At 32.1% G+C, this 20,076-nt stretch overlaps 4 protein-coding genes and 3 non-coding genes across 12 annotated transcripts; 2 read left to right on the forward strand and 5 right to left on the reverse strand.

The window, feature by feature from the left end:
- The first annotated feature begins 396 nt into the window (after window positions 1-396).
- LOC117205629 (UPF0687 protein C20orf27 homolog) lies at window positions 397-4,096 on the forward strand. Of its 2 annotated transcripts, none has more exons than XM_033444241.1 (5): window positions 397-624; window positions 2,491-2,608; window positions 2,725-2,862; window positions 2,979-3,165; window positions 3,237-4,096. In XM_033444241.1, the coding sequence occupies exons 1-5, from the start codon at window positions 612-614 to the stop codon at window positions 3,291-3,293; spliced, it is 513 nt and encodes a 170-aa protein (XP_033300132.1). In that variant the 5' UTR covers window positions 397-611; the 3' UTR covers window positions 3,294-4,096. The 2 variants fall into 2 exon arrangements, with proteins under 2 accessions (XP_033300132.1, XP_033300133.1); XM_033444242.1 differs by lacking the exon at window positions 397-624 and adding an exon at window positions 1,413-1,431.
- Window positions 3,641-10,257, reverse strand: LOC117205628. 3 transcript variants are annotated; one of them, XM_033444238.1, is made up of 6 exons: window positions 9,655-10,257; window positions 6,121-6,255; window positions 5,714-5,991; window positions 5,557-5,604; window positions 5,248-5,481; window positions 3,641-4,958 (listed from the first exon to the last, which is right to left on the reverse strand). In XM_033444238.1, the coding sequence occupies exons 1-6, from the start codon at window positions 9,725-9,727 to the stop codon at window positions 4,488-4,490; spliced, it is 1,239 nt and encodes a 412-aa protein (XP_033300129.1). In that variant the 5' UTR covers window positions 9,728-10,257; the 3' UTR covers window positions 3,641-4,487. The 3 variants fall into 3 exon arrangements, with proteins under 3 accessions (XP_033300129.1, XP_033300131.1, XP_033300130.1); XM_033444240.1 differs by lacking the exon at window positions 9,655-10,257 and adding an exon at window positions 7,075-7,172; XM_033444239.1 differs by lacking the exon at window positions 5,557-5,604 and having other exon boundaries at window positions 9,655-10,256.
- A 2,310-nt stretch (window positions 10,258-12,567) lies between these two features.
- On the reverse strand, window positions 12,568-14,053 carry LOC117205657 (RING finger protein 141-like). The gene is made up of 3 exons (XM_033444297.1): window positions 13,621-14,053; window positions 13,373-13,511; window positions 12,568-13,264 (listed from the first exon to the last, which is right to left on the reverse strand). The coding sequence occupies exons 1-3, from the start codon at window positions 13,749-13,751 to the stop codon at window positions 13,223-13,225; spliced, it is 312 nt and encodes a 103-aa protein (XP_033300188.1). The 5' UTR covers window positions 13,752-14,053; the 3' UTR covers window positions 12,568-13,222.
- A 619-nt stretch (window positions 14,054-14,672) lies between these two features.
- On the reverse strand, window positions 14,673-18,478 carry LOC117205717 (cell death specification protein 2). 3 transcript variants are annotated; one of them, XM_033444411.1, is made up of 5 exons: window positions 17,702-18,478; window positions 17,406-17,518; window positions 15,885-16,109; window positions 15,408-15,589; window positions 14,673-15,328 (listed from the first exon to the last, which is right to left on the reverse strand). In XM_033444411.1, exons 2-5 carry the CDS (start codon window positions 17,512-17,514, stop codon window positions 15,119-15,121), a joined length of 726 nt encoding a protein of 241 aa, XP_033300302.1. In that variant the 5' UTR covers window positions 17,515-17,518; window positions 17,702-18,478; the 3' UTR covers window positions 14,673-15,118. The 3 variants fall into 3 exon arrangements, with proteins under 3 accessions (XP_033300302.1, XP_033300304.1, XP_033300303.1); XM_033444413.1 differs by lacking the exon at window positions 17,702-18,478 and adding an exon at window positions 16,889-17,109; XM_033444412.1 differs by lacking the exon at window positions 17,702-18,478 and adding an exon at window positions 16,883-17,109.
- Window positions 15,720-15,792, reverse strand: Trnam-cau. Its single transcript has one exon. It is a non-coding gene; the product is annotated as a tRNA-Met (tRNA).
- Window positions 16,374-16,446, forward strand: Trnar-ccu. The gene has a single exon. It is a non-coding gene; the product is annotated as a tRNA-Arg (tRNA).
- Window positions 16,914-16,985, reverse strand: Trnah-gug. Its single transcript has one exon. It is a non-coding gene; the product is annotated as a tRNA-His (tRNA).
- Window positions 18,479-20,076: the final 1,598 nt, after the last annotated feature.

Below are 20,076 nucleotides of genomic sequence, written 5' to 3' on the forward strand. Positions count from 1 at the left end.
CACCAGCAAAACAGTGACATGAACGTACATAAAATATTCATTTTAAATAGTTCTTTGAATCAATTGAAGTGAACTACAAGCAACAAAAGTTTAAATAGAAATACATTTATATTTAATAATACGTTATCGTACGGACATTTCCTACATATTCTGCGATATAAAGTGAATATAGATCAATGTTGGAAGCTTTTATTTTAATTGTCATTGTTATTACTCTCCAATTTTCTATCATTTTATGAATAACTTTTATTTTTCGACTAATGAAATCCTTCTCGTTTGAACAATATACGTCAATACCATAATTAACTTATAGATTATTGTTTATTTATTATTAACTCAACTTAGGATTTCCATTTCGTCAAAGATCTTCTCCGGTATATTCTGTTACGTTATTTAAAAAAAAAAGTGGTAAAATATGAGAACAGGATTCTTTTAAATGACAGAAAACAGTGCTGCCATCAGTATCGAGGGTTCCAACTATTTGATGCGTTAAGACGTCTATGCTCATACATGCACCAATACATTAAAGAATAGCTTAGTCGTTGCATTACAGAATATTAAATTAGTTGTGTGTAGTATGAAAGTACAACTGCCACATTGCCTTATAAAACATGGGAGATAAAGGTAAAAAATTTTTACTTTGATACATAAGCATTTCTCCTTTGTACAGTCATTTTTATCACTATTAAGGTTCATCCTTTTATATTCTTTACAGTACGAATGTATACCATTGAAACTTGGCGAGAGTTAATTAATTAATCTTTTAAATAACCGAAATATCATTATGCTCATTACAGATTGAAATTTTCGTAGAATATCCTATGTTTCGATAGTTTGTTCAAAGCCGGTCAGTGGTTGGCGTATTAGGTTATGATACGTTCCTAATTGGGTCATTTGAAAGCGCGCCACTTCGAAAGTATGGTGTATCTAATATCGAAAGGACTTTATACTGTTTATGCATTCGAAACATTTCGATTTGTCTTTCTTTTTTTAGGCTTTCCCACTTTTATTTTCTATACTTGTCAAGGTTAATTCCTTTTATTATGTAACCTTATATAATTTACTACACCTTGGCCAACAGCTGATATCTAATCAGCATTCGAGTTTTATCACTCCATAAATTGAAAAATTGATCTAACTGTTATAACGCGATAAATATTGTACATTATCGAATAAAAAGTAAATGTTCGTCACATCCACACTTCACGATAGTGTAGACAGAAATGATGTCACCTGAGTATAACAGTATATGTAGATATGAATTAAATAATACTTATATTCATGTACTTCTAATACGATTTTTGTGGCTAATAAATAGCATATTATATTTTGTCTTGATATTGTGTACTATTGATAATATTAATTCGTTGAAATCAATGTATGTACATATTAAGGTTACTCATAACCTTATATTTTTTATACCTCGGAATTGTACGTCGCTAATATAAAATTTCATTTGTTACCTGTATATCATATCTTATATACACAGTTTCACATAATATTTGATTTGTTGTATGTCTGTTTCTTTGAAATGTTTTAAATTCTATATCGGAAATTAACAATAATACATACATACATATATGCATCAGTATTAAATGATAAAGTTCAAACGAAAATTTACATCATGTAAACCATTATAAGGTGTCCAGCTGTTCAATACATTTTTTTAATTTTTTATTTTAGAAATTAATGAAGTTAGGCAAATGCAATTAAATATTTTATTATTGAAGGTAGAAAAGTTATTGATTTCAGTTACTAATAATATTGTGATAACATTACAGGACAATAATGTTAAAACAAAATTCACATGGGGCCAAATTTTGTTCATTTAAGTTTTAATATATAAAATGCAGATTTATCTTAGTATTTTATAATGTATAATTTATTGAAAAATTTGTATTGAAGATTTATAATTTGCTATACAAAACTGTATATACAAATAGCTATAAGAAAATTTAAAATATGTTATTTTGTTCGAAAATGTCGACTAACATATTTCCCCTATTTATGTTTACGTAATTACCTACCTAATTGTCTAATTATATTATCATATTGTCTTATTAACAACAAACATGTTTTCATTCCAATAAATTTCTCGATCTCCGGCAGATCAATAATAAATAAGAGACCGGCTTTTATATACAAATATACGTAAAGGATTTCATTTCAATATAATAGATCCTAATAATAGACTGTATATTATAAATAAATATAATTTTCTTAAATTGATACCGTATTATGTGTATTAATATTAGTATATAACGCCTAATATATTAACATTACGTTAATATTTGTTTACTACAAAATAAATATGTTCACATTTCATTGTATTAAAATAAAAAGAGATCTCACGCACAGAATCGTTTCACAATCGTTTTTCGGAAAAATAAACGATAACGAATTGAATTTACATAATTTACACAAGATATATAACAGATGCGTACATGTTATTCTTATTAAAACCTATTGTTTATTAAAACTTATGTTTAGAGCATCATGTGCACTTCAGTGGAGGAAGTAGCCTCGGGAAAGATAACAATATTATGGTACAACCGCAACGACATGGACAGATAGATGCTCATCTCGGATTTCTACAACTTTATCACAGGTTACATTTTCTTTTTATATACATGTATCCAAATTATATAATAAAAACTTAAATAACTAAATTCTATTTTGAAATTTTTTCAACATTATAATTTATTCTGTAACTACTTGTTCTAGATATCACGTAGAATTCTTGATACCTTGGAACTTGTGTACACATAAGGAACGGAAGAGTTCCGTACCGGCAATAGTTACCGGAACTCACAATCCTAATTGCCATATTGTAGACTTGATAAGTGAAAAGGAAAGCCTAAAGTAAATCATTATATAAGCATATTTAAGATTTTATGCTTTTGTAAACAAACTACCATTATTTCTTTTTATAACAAAGTCTCTAATTTTAATTATAATATGCTTTTTTTCTGCGACAGATTAAAAATAGAATTGCTAGCATATAAAGAAAAGATCTTAAAGGAAGAGGTGCAAATATTGTGCTGTAAGAGTGGAAGTCCACTGAAGATTCAACTGAACAGTCGTGTATTGGGACAAGACAAGGGCAGACCATTGTTAAGGAACGGGATACGCAGTGTCGGCGTGGAGCAATCGAACGAAGATGAGGTCTCCGAGTAGATCTCGTTGATAATGATATTATTGTTCGAATATCTAAGAGTCGAGTGTTTTTTTCACAGGTGCTGGGTACGAAATTGAGGGCATCTTTAAGCATGCAAAGCAAACAGAGTCTCTGAAGAAATTCCGAGCTCGATGCATACCAAGAAGCGCACGTATCCAGTCGAGGACGTATAATGTAACAGAGGATAAAACTTGATGCACGAGAACGTTCCTTATTTCGAAATTTAATCATGCAAAACGCAGGATTGCGTTGCAGCGAAATTCGTCGTTGCGGTCAATTATCAATGATCACTGTTTTAATCGTAAAAGAATCACATGTGCACGTCACGTTCAATCTCAAGCATAGCGCAAGCAATGTTTTATCTATCGAGATTAATTTAACTACACAGCCTGTTCCAAGCTGCACGATATAACTTTCGAAATATGCGATGTTCAGTAAAAAAAGAAAGAGCTTTTCTTTGAATTTATTGCATCTGGTCTGATTGTACAGGCCTATATCACAACCGCAAGAGTTCTTTCCCCTTCTGCATCGAGTATTATTATTGCGATAATCTCGATGCAAGAAATGAAGTGTTCCTTTAATCGGCCTTTTTTTTTGAAGGATCACATCGATATACATGTATGTGTAATTACGAATTACCGCTAAGTACCGCATTTGCCTACTGTTCCTTCTTAAACGAAAACGTATCACGCAATGCCTATATATATATATATATAAATCTATTACATCTTTTAATATCTATCGTCGATCTATCCGCAATAACAAAATTGTATTTTATTATCGTTTTACATTGAGCGTAGATTTTAAACGATAAGGATATATCACTAATCAAAAGCAAGTTTCGCAATGAATGATGATGCTGTTTTCTAATATCTTGCTAAGCTGACACGAATTATTAAAATGAACAATTTCAACGAACATTTTTTTTTTATTAACGATCATTCCATATTAAACCTTGTTTGTACCTTACACTCGACGATCAAAGTTATAGTTTATTCAAAATTAATTTGCTGTTCAAGATCAAGAAGAAATTTCTATCATTTAGGAACAACTCTTATAGTATATTAATTTCAGTAATCAACTGATTTTGAGGAAACTATAATTTCTTCACGTCTGTGGTATTCCTATATGCATTGTACTAATCGTATTAAAATCCAATACTTTTTACGTTCAGAAACGAGATTACTTAAGACATTCCCTACCATATGTGACATGTAATATTTCATTACTTTTAATATTTATTGTCGCAATTCCTCTCAATATTATTTTTTACAACAGCAGCGAATATGTTAAAAAATTCTAATTATCGTTAGCATCGGAAGTTTGACTGTTTCATGGGAATACCAGTTGGTCCGTCAACAAATTCGCAAATGTTGAAACCAAGTCTAGCCAAAGGATGACAGTTACTTCTAGGATTACCCCACTTGCCTCTAAAAGTCATCCAACTGGGTAAGATGTTGTTGTCCTCTTTTAGAAGCAATTCTATCTTCTTCCATGTGGGCCAAGCGGTACCAAAACCACTCTCATCGTAGAGGCGAGGTAATCTGACAAATTTATGCTTCCCTGGCGCCGTCCAAAGTCCATGAGATCCTCTCGCGCTAAATAATATCGGATGAGAGCCACCAGCAGTGAAAACTCTTTCGGGAAATATAGGTTTTTGAAAGATGCCTTTTCGTGTTTCTTGGCTTTCGTAAACGAAGGTTCCACTTCGTAAATCGTATCGGTAAAACGCGCCTGCGTCATGGGCGGACACGTACATGGCTGAAGGATAATTCGCATCCTGAATTAAAAAAAAGTAAATGGTTTTATATGGGAAAATAAAAATATTGTATTGTATAAATATAATTAAACATAATCTCTAAAACATTCCGATCTATACTGAGATTTCATATGATCTTCTTCAATACGCACGAAAAATTTGATTAAAAAGGAAACAATAATTCAAAATGCGAAAAATATACGTATTTATCAATTTTTAGACTCATGTCATTTAAAAAAAACATTTGAAAATGCTTTTCAGAACAAAATAAGAGTATTTGTTTTCATCGAATGAGCATGACTTCACCTACCTTAAAATAAAGACTCATGTGTTCCCAATCGCCCACGTGGTTGCCATATTCCTTGAGTATTCCAAGGCATATCCCACCCACCGTGGGTATCGGCCAGCTACCAAAAAATCCAAGATCCAGAACGCAGACTGCCTTTCCCTCACTGAACGGATAGAACATCCAATAGGTCACGTGAAAGTGCAGCTTCCGGAACTTGTTTCCTTTTTTCTTCTTTTTTTCAAAATCACCATGTTTCTACAAACAATTCCATAAATATTTATTGGATCAACTAATCGACAGAATAATTTCCAAGAATCTCCTACACACTACCCTCAGAATATTTTCAAACGTCTGAATCTTTATTTTAGGAGCCACCATCTAGATTAAAGAACAGAAACTTTCTTTTTTTATGTCGTTCTTTTAACATCTCTACTTTTCTCTCTGTTATAGCTATTGCTGTGTAAGAATTCCTGTTCAGTATATGTACCTCTAAACTCTGTTTCCCATCGCCCTTCCAAATCTTTCCTGGAAGATCGTTAGTGAGGATCATGGACGAGCCGAAATCGTCGATCTGCACGTTCCTCGATGCTATCAACGTCTCGTCCCCTTTTCTTCGCGACTTTCTTTCGTCTCTGACGGTCTTTAAGCTTATCACGTCCGCAGAAACGTCTGGTACAATGCAGTTCTTGATCACAGCGTAAACCGGTACTGTGCCCCCTGGTTTTCGGCCGTATAGGAACGACGATCGATTCCTCAACAGTACTTCTACCGACATAAAATCATTCCATAAAATAAATTTTCCATGCATTTTATAAAAATTCATTAAAATCGATTGTATCAGTTTTGGATCTCTTCGAATGTAATTTTAAGATTTTTTTGTCATTTGTCATTTACCTACGTCGACTCTAGTGCGAAGATAATCATCGTCGGATTGCATGTTATCCAAGAATTCAGGTACCCCAAGGGGTAAAAATAGTTCGCCAGGTGCAAGCCATACTAGAGGCGCCCAGTCTCGTACTAGTTCTTTTACTGCAATTTAATTTAATGAAAATAACATGAAATTATGATGAAAATAAGTTGTAACATAAATTTATCCGTTTTCTATATGCGTATGTGTAATATATGCATTACATATATTGTATAAAAACAAGATGAATTTATATTACAGCCCAATATTTTATAAAACTAAATAAATAAAAAGTTAGGAATTATTTTGATGATTATACTTAGATAATTCTTTTTTCACTATCTTTTTTATGTTGCAAACAAAAGTAATATTAATTTCCACAAATATAACATAAATTTACTGTACTATACTAAAATATCAGTGGCAGAACTATGATTAAAATTACAAAGATTGAAACTATATTATTACATACAGCTTGCGATATTCTAAACCTATAATAACAATAATTCTACCGTGGAGGTAAAATTATAAATTAAACACTATAAATGATGCCAAATAATACCTACAGGAAGTTGAACACGTATATAGGTGCGTGCTTATATAAAGTTGAAAGTAAAAGATAATGTATCGTCCCTATAAAACGATTTAAACGTACAATATAGTGGAAAATAAACGCGAAGGTACGGACATAATATTGTACCCGTACGTCAATGACGATTATTGATGCTAATGACGTTACCGATGATAACATAATATGTTTATTAGAAAGCCAGTTTGTTCGAGCTGCTAGCTTCAGTATGTGCCACATATATTTAGGTAGAAAAAAGGAAAAGCCTAGGGGGATTCTGCTTTCATTTCATTTTGAGTGAGAAGAATTGTGAATGTATGCATCTTCGTTCCACACATTCTCACATTTCAACCTTGATCAAACAGTTATGTACCATCGTTTAAAGCGGCGTATCGTATGAGTCGTTAAAGATCTCGAAACCTCCTTACAAGCTCGATCCAAGTTGTAATAATTCGCAGATCTTTATGAAAAATATTGTAAATTTTCTTTCACAAAATCTCGCTACAAATTAGCAAATCTTTATGAAAAATTTCATAAATTATTTTCTCATAACCTTGTTACAAGTACGATGGAAGTCGTAATAATTCATTCGTATAATATAAATCATTATGAAAAATTTCATCAATTTTTCCTTTCCATTTCATTTTCTTCTCCGATTAAACGTAAAATTTCATTCTGATGGAATCTTCAAATATTCGAATTCTATTGAAAAAAAAGAAATATTTTTTAAGATTGAAGAACAATGAGTAGCGCAAAGGGATTTTCATTTCATCATTACAGACGGGAAAAGCTTTCACCCTTGGCATCCACGTGTCGATTCATATCTTGACATCGAAATCATAATTATTATGTAGGACCGATACATGGCGTTGCCATATTTGGTGTTACGGCATGTTTCCCATTATACTTCCGCAATTAAAGAACAGGCGCCGTGAACGGGAACAAGTTTCTGTTTGTTTTTACTTTAATGCGGCGCTTACGTTGTCACTGGGATAATTATCCCGTTGTTTAGATTTGCCCAAGATAATTTAATTGCTATTTGTTTCGAATGACAATCGTTTCTTAGATTTTTTCACCATGATAAATATGTTGGACCTTTCTTATAACTAAACTGGAACCACAGCTTTAAAACTGTAAAGGATTGACAAAAATTTCATCAACAAAATTAGGTTGTCTTTTTTATCATTATATCGACCAGCGGATTTAATAGATGGTTGAATGGTAATCGTCAGTTTATGAGTTTTCATCACAACATATACATATGGTACATAGACAGTATCTAGCCAACAAATTAGCTCATAGAATTGTATTCTGATTGCTAGTATAACAAAATAAAAAAGAATTATTATGATGCTCCTAGAGATCCTTAAGGTTTATAGGAAAAATTAAATAGTTTCGAATAGTACATCATTTAATATATGTATGTATGTACTCATGTGATTATTTCGAAATTGAAGTTTCAAAAATTTCAGGATCACCTCGGTTTACTAATACCACGTAATAAACTACTCGAAGCCATTTAATTTTGTCTAATGAAATTTTCGTATATCTTCTACTGTTTTAGAACTATGGCTTCGTCCTGTTGCGGAAGATCCTGTAGAATCTTGTTACGGTACTCCGGAGTAATTAACCATGATATACGCTAACAATTCATGTTTCTTGTTAATATCCATGTCCATACTAATATAGTACAAAGAAAGTAGAATCATTTTAGACAAGATCTTCCCGTTACATTCTACACACTCACGATCCTTAGGTAACACAAGATCGCCATAGATTACAAATATCTTTGAATCCTTAACATAGATTTACATGTCACGAGGAAGAGAGCCAATTTCACCATGGAAACGGACTTTCCTACAAAAAGAGGAGTAATACGGGGGCGCTAGGTAGCCGAGATGGAATTCGTTTAATTATTTTCTACGCATGCGTGTAATACAGGCGAAATCGAAGATTAATGGAAACTCGTTTTGGTCTGCTTGACAATCGTCAAACCGGTCCAGAGAAATGGGACAATCGATTTTCAACCTTGATCAGCGATTCAAAGCCATAAGTTTTATCCCCAGAAAATAGATCGATCGATCTCACAGGAGTACGATCATTGTAACATATATTAACAACACGTTCATGCTAAATAGACACGTGATAATACGCGTGATCGTTTCGACGAGACAATTTCACCGTTAATCCAACAGTCGCAGCTTTGACTGGTTACCATGTAGACTGTGTCCCGATTCACCACGCTTTGGTGCTACTTTTACGAGCTTGCCGTCGCCTTTATAGTAAACATTTCTTCGATGGTAATTCGTGTAGTGACCGAGCATGAACTTCTTTGCATATGCCCGTTATAATTACATAATTGTAATCATATCGAAATAAATAACTTTACGAAATAAATAAGTTTCCAAACGGTGACTATCGTGATTCGAATAAGCAAATTAGTGTTTAAATTAATCCATTTTATGCACTTAAGTTATTGTACTACGGCCTTGTTACAATTTATCCTCATTACATTTCTTTGAGTCAAAATTGTAAAAAATGGAGAAGGTGAAGGACGAATAAAATGAATTCATGTTGTGCGTTTGCTAACTTCAATTTCTTTACTTATTGTTAGTCTTCTTTTGCTTGATTCTTCAGAATTACAAGTACAATATACCAATATGAATTTAAACAATTTAACTGGATCATATCAGAAACCTATACCGATTATCTATTCTGCGATCTCTTTAATTTTGTCAAAATCCAATCACCATAAACTTACGGCGTTTCACATGAATAATAAATACGTTATTTTAACTCCACCAACTCCACGTAAATATGTTTCTATTACATTTTACGAATCTTTCAGATATTTAATAAAGTTTAGACAAATTTAGAAGAGCTGATCTGTCTATCGTGAATCAAATGCAGAAAATAATTGACAATGACAATCGTTTAAACTTGAAGTTCTTACCTCGTTCTTCGTCGGTGGTTTCCGAAGTCACGATCATGTGAATGATACACAGAATCAACAGCAGACACTGCATCGTATTCGACTTGTTCACACATTTTGATAATCGAGTGCCGGAAAAGCCGCGAAACTCGAAACTTTTTAAGTGTTGCTCATCCTCGATGCGCTGTTTCCCGCCACCTTTATATCCCCACGTGCTACCGTTGCTGTGGATCTACCAGATATACCGTGTCACAGAAGAATTCTGAGGTTAACGATCGTCCTGCTACCAGCTACAGTGTTTCTCAGGTAACTGACCGGTTCTCTACGTTCCCCGTGCCGCTCACTGGACAAACATTATCGTCGCTCACGGCCATTGTGCACGCAGTTACGAGGATGCGGGGGGAGACCGTAAACGTAACGAGTTAACCCTTCTATCGAATTGAAAGTTTAAAATTACGGTCTCGCGCTTTTCATTTTAACTACACTGACCTACGCGCATGTGTGTATTACGTATGTGAATACGGAGAAATTATATATATACAAAGAGAGTGCTTTTTATATAATAGATAACTTGATTTTTCTTGATCGCCATTTTTACTTATAGCGTCGTTATTACTTTTAGTTTAATGATAATGCAGTTCGAATGTTAATGATTCATTATCAATAAAATACGAATTTTTATGCATTTATAGGAAATTTGAAAGTACAAAGTTACCAATAACAGTAACATTCTGTTATCAATAACAGAATGCATATAATATGAAATAATATAAGTAATATAGTACTTTTTATAATATTTGGTAAGTAAAACAACCTTCGACACAGGTTTTATTTTTTAAATTATATTCTCAAAAATATAAATTTACACAGAAATCCGTAGTCCAACTATAAAGCATTCAACGTTATAATAATAAAGTTATATGAAAAACATGCCATATTATTGTAATATTTTATATTAAATAACATTATTAGTCTGATTAATTTTTTTATGAATCTTAATTGTATAAATGTGTATATATTTCTTATTATATAACTTTTCATAAATAATACTAATATCTTGTTAATTAGTTAATCGTTATATGATCATGCGATATTTTATTACGCAAGCAAATAATACATGTATATATGTGCGTATCTGTCTGTCAAAGATTGCTTACATTTTCAATGTATGAGAATTTACTGATAAAAGAAAGATTCGTTAGTAAAAATAGTTCATACTATAGACTTTATAAAAACCATTGACATGAAATAAAAATAAAAAGAATAGAAAGTGGTCATAAATTACGACTGCGGTTGCGAAAGGGATACAAATCGGGCGAACAGGAAACCGCGGAAGCCATTTACGATTAGTGAAAAGAAAAGCGCTCTGCATGTAGCATAATCATAAGAATTACATTTGTAAATGCTATATTTCCGACGTTGTCGTTCATGTGTACAATACTTTTAATGTTTTCGTATATAATTTCGTATTTTCGCTAACTTTTTACATTTTACCCTTTTTTTGTCGAAGTAATGAAAGGTTTTATAAATATTTCAAATGATGCAAAATTACTGTAATAGTCTGTCAAAGTTCGTGATATTACTTTCATTTCTATGAAATGTACATTGCCAAGGATGATTATTATACATACAAAAATGACAAAACTGTCAATGTCTACATATTAATGCAAATGACAAGGTAGATGAGAATTAATGTTTTATAATACTTGCTTATTTATTTAAGAACTATATTTACTTTATTCATTCTTCACACAGAAACATATTCTACATTTTATATTTACATTATTCGTAACAAGCTTTATAAACACTTATTCATAAATTATACATAAGGTAATCACAATTTATATGTTTGAATATCACACTTTTCAAAGCTTTTTTGTTACTTAATTCTATAACTCTATAAAAACAGCTGATTAGATAAACAAAATTTCAACAATGTGAATGAAAAATTACGCGTGAAAGTTATTAATTTACGAAATATATGTAGTGATAATTTAGGAGCCTTTTATCACAAAGTGCTTATTGCTATCACTTTAATCAAAAGTATTACATTGTAATGTCAAATACATGCAGTGTTATAAGAATAAAACAATAATTATATATTTATCGTTTACATAACCTTTTAAGAAAATTCGCAATATGGCAGGAGAATCCACTTTTTATATGTATGTCATTAATTTTCATATTTAGAATTTATAACAGAGAAACATAAGAGGAACTGAAATTTGATTTACTAATTACTTTTATCAAATGGAATATTAAAAATAATAATTTTAATCAATTAAATAATGTATAACATTGCTTATGACAGTGTATAATAAACTGTATAATGGAGTGAATAATAAATTGTAAAATGGAGCTTGGAGAATATTTGCAGCTGCACTATACATAATATTAAGAATAGGGGTGTGCGGATACTTGAGTCTAAGTTCAGGTCAAACACTGGTCAAATTAATTCGTATGGGATTGGGGTTCTTGGAGTTTATTATATTTAGATACTCGGGCATACTTATGTGGTTACGAACTTTCAGAATCCCAATCCTACATCAAGGATCCAATCCAAATGTACTTTTGAATATTTGAACACCCCTAATTACGAGTATCACACACAGCACCTATTAACACTTTTACTGCCAGCCGGTCGATATGTTACCCCTTGGTGCTTATGCGAGAACCGTCACTGACTGGTATGTCGACCATGTTTGTTTACGTTTAGACTCTCTCCTCCGAGTGCGATATTTTTCACATATATCAGGTATTTGAAGCTAGCAGTATGAGGGTTAATAAGTCTGAAGTTATGTTATAATTAATTAATATATCACCATTTAAAGTACCATTTGCTATATGCAAACAAAGTTTCAGAATTTGATATAATTCTTCTTCATTATAATTCCTTATATAATGAAAACAATGATAACAAAAACATATATTTTCATAGGATCATGAATTTTGCATTTTAAGAATAATGAGTTATACAGTTTGTGTAAAAATTTCCTTACATTTCTATATAATATTATACATGATTTTATAAAACAGTGCTCCTATGTAAATTGTTTAGAAAGAGGAAGATGCATTTTATAAAATGCTCGTATTTAAAGCAAATTTTAAACTCAAAGGTAGATCATAAATATTTCATTTTTTCATTAATCACTTCAGTTTCAAAATGCACTGTTTTAAACAATTGTAAATGATACTTTCATATATTTGTATATTTATTCTATATTGTGAAAATATACATATATAATTAAATTTGTCCAGCTGAATAAATCACAGCATAAGGCACAGCTGTATATGTACTATATCAAAAAGATAAGACATGCAACTGTACTATCGTATCTTTATCGTAAATACAAGGAAGCAGCAAAACTTTGATCTCATATGTAACATCTTCTGTTTTGTCTTTCTAAATTTGGATAATTACTTTATTCTCCAAGTAGAACAGTTTATCTTAGTAGATAATTGTATAGTTATTTGTAAAAAATTTAATTGCAATGTGAATTTGATGTTTAACAAACATATTTTTCAGTTTCAATAAAGTACAAAAAATATTGTACTGATCGAAACATGTTTCTTATTAAATCTGGCAGTCTTATGTAAATGGAGATCTGCAGAGTGGGCACAACGCTCGATGCTGTAAGATCAAGTGTGATTTAAATTCGTTAATTTAAATTTTGATGAAATTAAAAAGATCTGCGATCATGAAGTTTGTGCGTAATACTGTATTGTTAATGTTACTTACCCCTTGAGCTTGATGTCTCCATTCATCAATGCAGTTCTTATGAAATTGATGTTTGCAAGGTAGGATGTATGTAGCTTTATTTATCAATGGTAATAGACATATTGAACATTCTTCAGAATCAAATAATCTATTGGGCCGTCTATTATCATTGAGAAAAAAGTTATTTGTTATTTAATTATGTAACACTTATTTACGTAGTTATACTTCTACTATACACTTATATTTAGATCATGTTTAAAAAAACTTACTCTGAATGATAATCGTACGCATGTTCATAGTATTGCTGCGCAGTTCTTGGCTTATTAGTTCCAAACATAAAATAGAGAACCGTAGCTACGGTAACTCCGATGAGTATAGTTACGAAACCTGCATGCGGCATCTTTCTGGTATTGACAGTTCAACTAACAACAATCAACAAATTCGACGAACTAACTTTGAATATCCCATTCGCTCAAACTTATGAAACTAATGTTGATCTACAGCTTTCAGCAAGAATACGTAAAAAGTACGACGAAACCCGTGAAATCCCCGCGGCATAAACAATGAAAAGATCGAAACGTTGCCTACTTCGACGGTATCGATTCTTCGTTTGGACGTCTGGACAGAACAAAACACTATTATAACTTTACATCGCGGTCATATAAACAGACCTCGATACTCGCTAGGGAAAACCATCCCAAAATTGAATCGTGAAAAATAAACATGGAAGATAACAAAGTTCTCGTTCTTGCGAGACAGATAGAGATGAGTAAAGAGTCTCTGTCTCTATTTGAAACATTTACACCATATCACACATGCGCAGAACGCGAACTTCCTTGTCTTCCATCTTAACTTTCATGACTCAATTTTCGAACGGTTTCTTCTATGCTTTCGGTTAGAGTGATAAGCCTGCTTATATGATCGTGATCGTGGTTTGTACATAAGAGCAAACAGGCTGGCTAACAGAAGTTTTGCCAACTTACATATCAAACATAATCGTTAAAAATAATATATATTGTAAATCTCAACTTTGATTAAAATTACTACTAATATATGCCTGATATGAAAATAAGTGTATTGAAATTATGACAGTGTGTGATATTAAATTATTAATAACGATGCAATTACATTTATCTTATGAGTTGTTATTTAGTGTCTTTTACTGAAGACGACTGGGGACATTTGACATATATATGTCAAATTTTCGATAATATCGTCATATAATATAGTAAGTACTCATAAATTTAGTAAGTATAATATAGTAAGTTATCATTTACTTTCATTTTATTTTTGTAATGGATAGATTTTCATTTTTCAACAGTTATAAAATGATACATTTATTGCTATTTACATTAATATTCCTAAAAATGACTAAAAGAAATGACGAAACAATATTAGGTCTTTTTCACTTTGAAAGATACTCGTAAAAAGAGTCGTCAATATAATTTTGTGTTAATGCTTTGCATTCAAATTTAAAAATTTCTCTCAACAATTCTTAAATTAAAACAATACATTGCCTCATTTGAATAAATTTATGAGGAGTGAAATCTTTTCACCTGCATGTTTTAAACTGCATGTTTTAACATGCATTGATTAGTCGTAAATAAAACTAATGGCATTAATAAAATTTAAACCTTCATAACACAACAGATCTAAACAAGTAATATCACTCCTTGAGAATGATGCGTTCGCCAAAGTAACCCTCCCAAGTTATTTCTTTGATTATGAGAAATTACATCTTTATCGTCCTCTTATTAATGGCATATTTCAAATCTGGTAATCTAAAGTTGCTGTAGAATGAGGGGGTGATAATGTAACAGGTGTCATAGAAGAAACTGTACGATTGATAGATTGTAGTGGTGGTGCTTGCTGTTTTATTAACATGTGCCGCAGACATTGTGCTTCCTCTCGAAGCGTTATCACTTGTGCCCTCAAAATTGCATTTTCATGCTCCAAAATAGTTGCGCGTAATGCAATCTACAATAACATTTTAACAATTTGATACATTATAAATATTTTCTTGTTCTTGTAGCAATATAATTCAACTTTTACTCACGTTATCTTCTCGTATTTTTCGGGCGTCACGAGATTTTTTCGCAGCTTGATTATTACGTTTACGTCTTTCGTAATATTTCTCGTCCTTCTGATCATCTGGAATGGGTTTCTTTTCGCTTCTGGGCCGTCTGTGTACGCTTGCAATGTTATTCGCCCCCAAAAAGTGACGATTTATCATAGTACCTGTTTTACCGACAGATTAAATGTTTCATTAATCATTGCACTTCATACTTACATATTTATGAAACATTATAAATGTAAAATTATGCATCAATGTTTAATCAATAATACTTAGCGAAAAATACAAAAGTTTTGCCCCGGGTGAGGATCGAACTCACGACCTTAAGATTATGAGACTTACGCGCTGCCTACTGCGCTACCGAGGCACTTAGTAACACAATTGAATAATAATAAATAATAACTCTCAATTTGTACAAGCATTTTCCTTACTAAGTAATTGAGACAAATATTCACTTACTTGTATTGCTATTTGAAAATGCTGGGGGCACACTTATGGTTTGTATTAAAGGTTGCATAGTAGTTACGAAGGGTGGTTGAAGCAAAGATCCTGGAAGTGAAAACGTTGTTGACAACGGTGAAGGTGTTCGGCCGATTACAGTATCCGGTGTATTCGAACTTTCTAAAATGTCGATATTTCTAAAGTTGTAGTCTTTGGAATTGTATGGTTCGTATCTGCACAGATCTACAAAATTAATATAATTTTATTATAATTTCCTATATTATATTTTTAATAATAAGGAGAAGATATTGCAAACTAGCTTCTAGTTTTATTTTGAGAAATGTATCTAGCAATAAAATTTCGCAGTACTTATTTATGAATTTCAATTTATCTAATTTAATTATTTTGGAAGATATTGCTGGTATAGTAATGAAATAATTAATGTGTATAAAATTTGTTACATAGTGACAAGAATATATATGGTTTTTAAAAAACGAAGTAACAACCGCCCCTGTGGCCTAATGGATAAGGCATCGGTCTCCTAAACCGGGGATTGTGGGTTCGAGTCCCACCAGGGGTAATGTGAAAACAATTCATTTTTTGTTTCCAATTCTTATAGATTATTTCTTTTTGTCCTTATTTAGTACTGCATTTAAAAAAGCAACACAGCTATGTAATTCAATGAAATTAGTAAAAATTTAACGTCACTCTAAAGGGGATGAATTAAAAATAAAGAAATTGTGTCTTATTTCATTTTAAAAATACAACTTTAACAACATACAGTAAACTTACGTGTATGATTGATTTTAACGTATTGTATGTTTTCACAAAATTCTTGTCGATTCACTGTGAATACTATATTATAATTAACCTTCCTAAATATTTCTGCCCAGACTGATTTTACCTTTTTCACTTACCCCTCTAATTATTCCTACGATATTAATAACATAATAACAAGGGTATTCTATCATTTTAAATGCGAAAGAAGTAAAAGAAGTAAAAATTGCAAAAAAAACCTCTACCGTGACAATGTGTCAAATAGCACATTGCCGTGACCAGGATTCGAACCTGGGTTACTACGGCCACAACGTAGGGTCCTAACCACTAGACGATCACGGCTACTTGAGGTGTTGTAAACCGTTCGGAAATCGCCTAAATTCAAACATCATGCTGGTCAACATATTCATCTATCCATGAACTGGTTCACTTGTTCTTTAACTAAACAAAATGCCAAATTACAAAACTGAAAAAGACGTAATAAACACAAAATGAAATTATATATGTCAATTTAAACAATAAATAAATGTAATAATGTACAAATACAAATAAATATATTAGTAACAGAGATACAGTACAGTTCATTGTTACTATGCTCTTATTGTATAAAAAATAAAAAATTTAAGTGCTTATAAATAGAAATTAAACGCTTTTATCAAAAAAAAAAAATTGTATTTTATGATTATGAAGAAAATTGATATCGAAATAAGAAGATGCAGATTTCTGATTAATCAATAAAGAATCCAAAATCCATAAAAGTACCTGAAGTTGGCGCGAACAGGCTATAGCTTCTCAAGAAATGCAACGCAGAAACCGCGCCTGACACTGCGCTTCCGCTACAAATTGTCCTTGCATGCGCGTGAGAGCTCATTCCTCTAAAACAGATAGAAACTATAAACACCAATGAAACCACGTGCAGCACTTTCAAAGACGGTCAAATTATTTTCATTCCAAATGAATCAAATAAATCACCGATATTTCTATTTGATAAAAATTCTTCGAAGCATCCTATCAACTTCTATGAAACCATTCCTAATCTTGAATTAATTGAAACTTACAATTTATCGCGTTCATCAGACGTTCTTCACTTATCCACAAATGTTAAATTTACAACCTCTTCTTGATCTCTTCAATCTGTATAATTTCGATTAATTGTAAAATAAAACTCAGTTTCTTTTCTTTTGATGTTGCCACGTTTCACAAAATTAGTTGTTCCCGTATTCACTGACCATAAATTCAATAATAATTTAGAAATATTGAGAAATATTAGTTATATGTTTAGAGACGCCATTAAGTGATTAAAAGGAATTTCGACTTCTTCGCGACGTAACTTCTTTCTCCTCATAACTTTCCGTCAGGTCTGTTGATGTTCCTTATCACGTGCTTCGTTACCGCATACCTTCTCACAGAAAGGATCCGCAATTCGTCGCCATCAGGGATGGTTCCGCCTCTCTGTACATGCGCAACGTAGAAGCTAGCTACTGTTCCGCCCCTGAATCGTTAGGGGTGAGTACCTGGCTGGTATTTTAAGTGGTCAAGCAAGGCAAAAACGTAACCCTGGGCGGCCAATCCCCGGGTATGGGGCCCGCAAGCGATAATCGCTCAACCTTACGCACGTATCACGACCCTAATCTCTAGATCTATTGTTATAATAGGTCGCTGGGCTCTTCGTATCTTGCATGATTGAATGATGGAGATTAGCATCGGCATCGCGTTGAAAGTTGTTACTGACGGACGTTACTGTTTATGAAACACGCATTTACGCTCTTTTTCTTTTGGCCATATCGTTGCTTCACTTCTGCGTGCCTCGAATTAATGTTGGAGCCACAATTTTTTCTGTAAATATAATGTCACTAATAATTATTGCATAGCTTCTGGTATAAACCATTGCAAAGTAAAATAAACTTAAATTTTCAATTTTTAAACATTATTAAATACCTTAGATTTTACTAGTATTATCTGTAGGAAATACACTTTTAAAAATCTATATTTCGTATATGCAGTTAAAACTGCTCTTTCTGACGCTACTTTAAAACCGACAATTCTATCCAGTCTGTTTGCTGGAAAGGAATTACCTTGGTACCTACAAGAAATACAAAAGTCTCGTTATGTCGATAAGGACTCGGGAGCACCTTTGTTATTCTTTGCCTGTTATTTTTTATCTCTACATATAGGATATTTCAACGTAGTAAATCTCCTTCAAGTGTCGAAAAACCATAAACATGCAGACAGAAATATAAATATAAACATAGACAGAGACACTAATTATGTTTATACTAGACAATATGTTTATACAATATTTTTAATGATATAATATATTACCTTTATATTATATTAATAGAGTTCCTCGTATTATTCCTAATTCGTATTTTATTCACTGTTTGGCCGATCTATTTGGCAGAGGCTCTCATATTTTCAGAAAGCTTAAGTGTCACTTTTGGCAAATTATTTTATGGCATTTATCTTCATCTGTCTATGCTTACATACATATGTACATATAGACATACAAGAACATTGGCAGGCTATGTTAATCTAGCAGACAAGAACCACCTACCTACGCGTTTCTAATGTCTCTGGGACAATCGGCAGCTGACACTTTCATGTTACCTACGAATGTTTAATGCGTTGGTAATTATTATGAAGTAAATTACACGACCGTGTAGGCAATATCGAATGGGGGAACTGCAACATTGATGAGGCTGACTCGTGCCTTAAAATTGTTTCTATTCGACCTCATCAATGTTGCAATCCACGCCGTCCGTACGACATGGATGGCAATTAATGGTCAAAAGATCGATTGCTTTTCGCGGGAGTTAGCCGTACTGCAATAGAACAACCAGGTCCTTTGACCTTCGCGTGTCTGTAGCTGTGTATTGCGAAGCATAATCGGCACAGAACGATCAGAAAATATGAATAATATTAGTAATTCGATCAGTAAATACTTTCCAATTGTTCAATTAACTGCCGTACGCTGTATAACACTAAACACGCTTTTCAATTTGCAATGCGAGAATCTTAAGAAATATTAATATAAAAATATCTAAAAGTTTAGAAATATAGATGTAGTCAAATGATCGAAAATTTTACATCAATGTTTACGTATAGCTTTTCTCAACGCTTAAAAGAAGTAATTGTTCTGTTTGAAAAAGATATTTGTATATGCGTAAAGAAAATTATTTCAAGGATTATTCAACTAGTGCTTCAAATAGTGCTTAATTTCTTCCTGCTAAATTAAATAATATTCTTAAGCAGTTAAAAAATTCTGCTTTCAACGAATTCGCTATATTTGTGATATCCTTAACTTTGTCTATGTTCGCAGCATTAAATCTTCTTCCTTTCTTTAACACAAGTTGTGCACTAATAGCGGTAAATGTAATTGCACGAAAGAAAATTGGAGGTGCGACGGTGATTTACGGAATAGCGTGTCGTTTTC

The sequence above is a fragment of the Bombus bifarius genome, unplaced genomic scaffold (genome assembly GCF_011952205.1).
Source record: "Bombus bifarius isolate JDL3187 unplaced genomic scaffold, Bbif_JDL3187 scf7180000007992, whole genome shotgun sequence".
Classification (NCBI taxonomy): Eukaryota; Metazoa; Arthropoda; class Insecta; order Hymenoptera; family Apidae; genus Bombus; species Bombus bifarius.

What these genes read in the sequence shown, in the direction of transcription:
- LOC117205629 (XM_033444241.1), top strand. An exon ending in AGTGAAAAGGAAAGCCTAAA is followed by an intron (nt 2,863 to 2,978) that starts GTAAATCATTAT and finishes TTTCTGCGACAG; the next exon opens with ATTAAAAATAGAATTGCTAG. An exon ending in AGCAATCGAACGAAGATGAG is followed by an intron (nt 3,166 to 3,236) that starts GTCTCCGAGTAG and finishes TTTTTTTCACAG; the next exon opens with GTGCTGGGTACGAAATTGAG.
- LOC117205657 (XM_033444297.1), bottom strand. Translation starts at nt 13,751, where the DNA reads ATGCCGCATGCAGGTTTCGTAACTATACTCATCGGAGTTACCGTAGCT. An exon ending in GCGTACGATTATCATTCAGA is followed by an intron (nt 13,512 to 13,620) that starts GTAAGTTTTTTT and finishes CAATGATAATAG; the next exon opens with ACGGCCCAATAGATTATTTG. An exon ending in GGAGACATCAAGCTCAAGGG is followed by an intron (nt 13,265 to 13,372) that starts GTAAGTAACATT and finishes TTGATCTTACAG; the next exon opens with CATCGAGCGTTGTGCCCACT.
- LOC117205628 (XM_033444238.1), bottom strand. Translation starts at nt 9,727, where the DNA reads ATGCAGTGTCTGCTGTTGATTCTGTGTATCATTCACATGATCGTGACT. An exon ending in TCGCACTAGAGTCGACGTAG is followed by an intron (nt 5,992 to 6,120) that starts GTAAATGACAAA and finishes TTATGTCGGTAG; the next exon opens with AAGTACTGTTGAGGAATCGA. An exon ending in ACATGAGTCTTTATTTTAAG is followed by an intron (nt 4,959 to 5,247) that starts GTAGGTGAAGTC and finishes TTTTTAATTCAG; the next exon opens with GATGCGAATTATCCTTCAGC.
- LOC117205717 (XM_033444411.1), bottom strand. Translation starts at nt 17,514, where the DNA reads ATGAGCTCTCACGCGCATGCAAGGACAATTTGTAGCGGAAGCGCAGTG. An exon ending in CCTGTTCGCGCCAACTTCAG is followed by an intron (nt 16,110 to 17,405) that starts GTACTTTTATGG and finishes TTAATTTTGTAG; the next exon opens with ATCTGTGCAGATACGAACCA. An exon ending in ATTTTCAAATAGCAATACAA is followed by an intron (nt 15,590 to 15,884) that starts GTAAGTGAATAT and finishes TCGGTAAAACAG; the next exon opens with GTACTATGATAAATCGTCAC.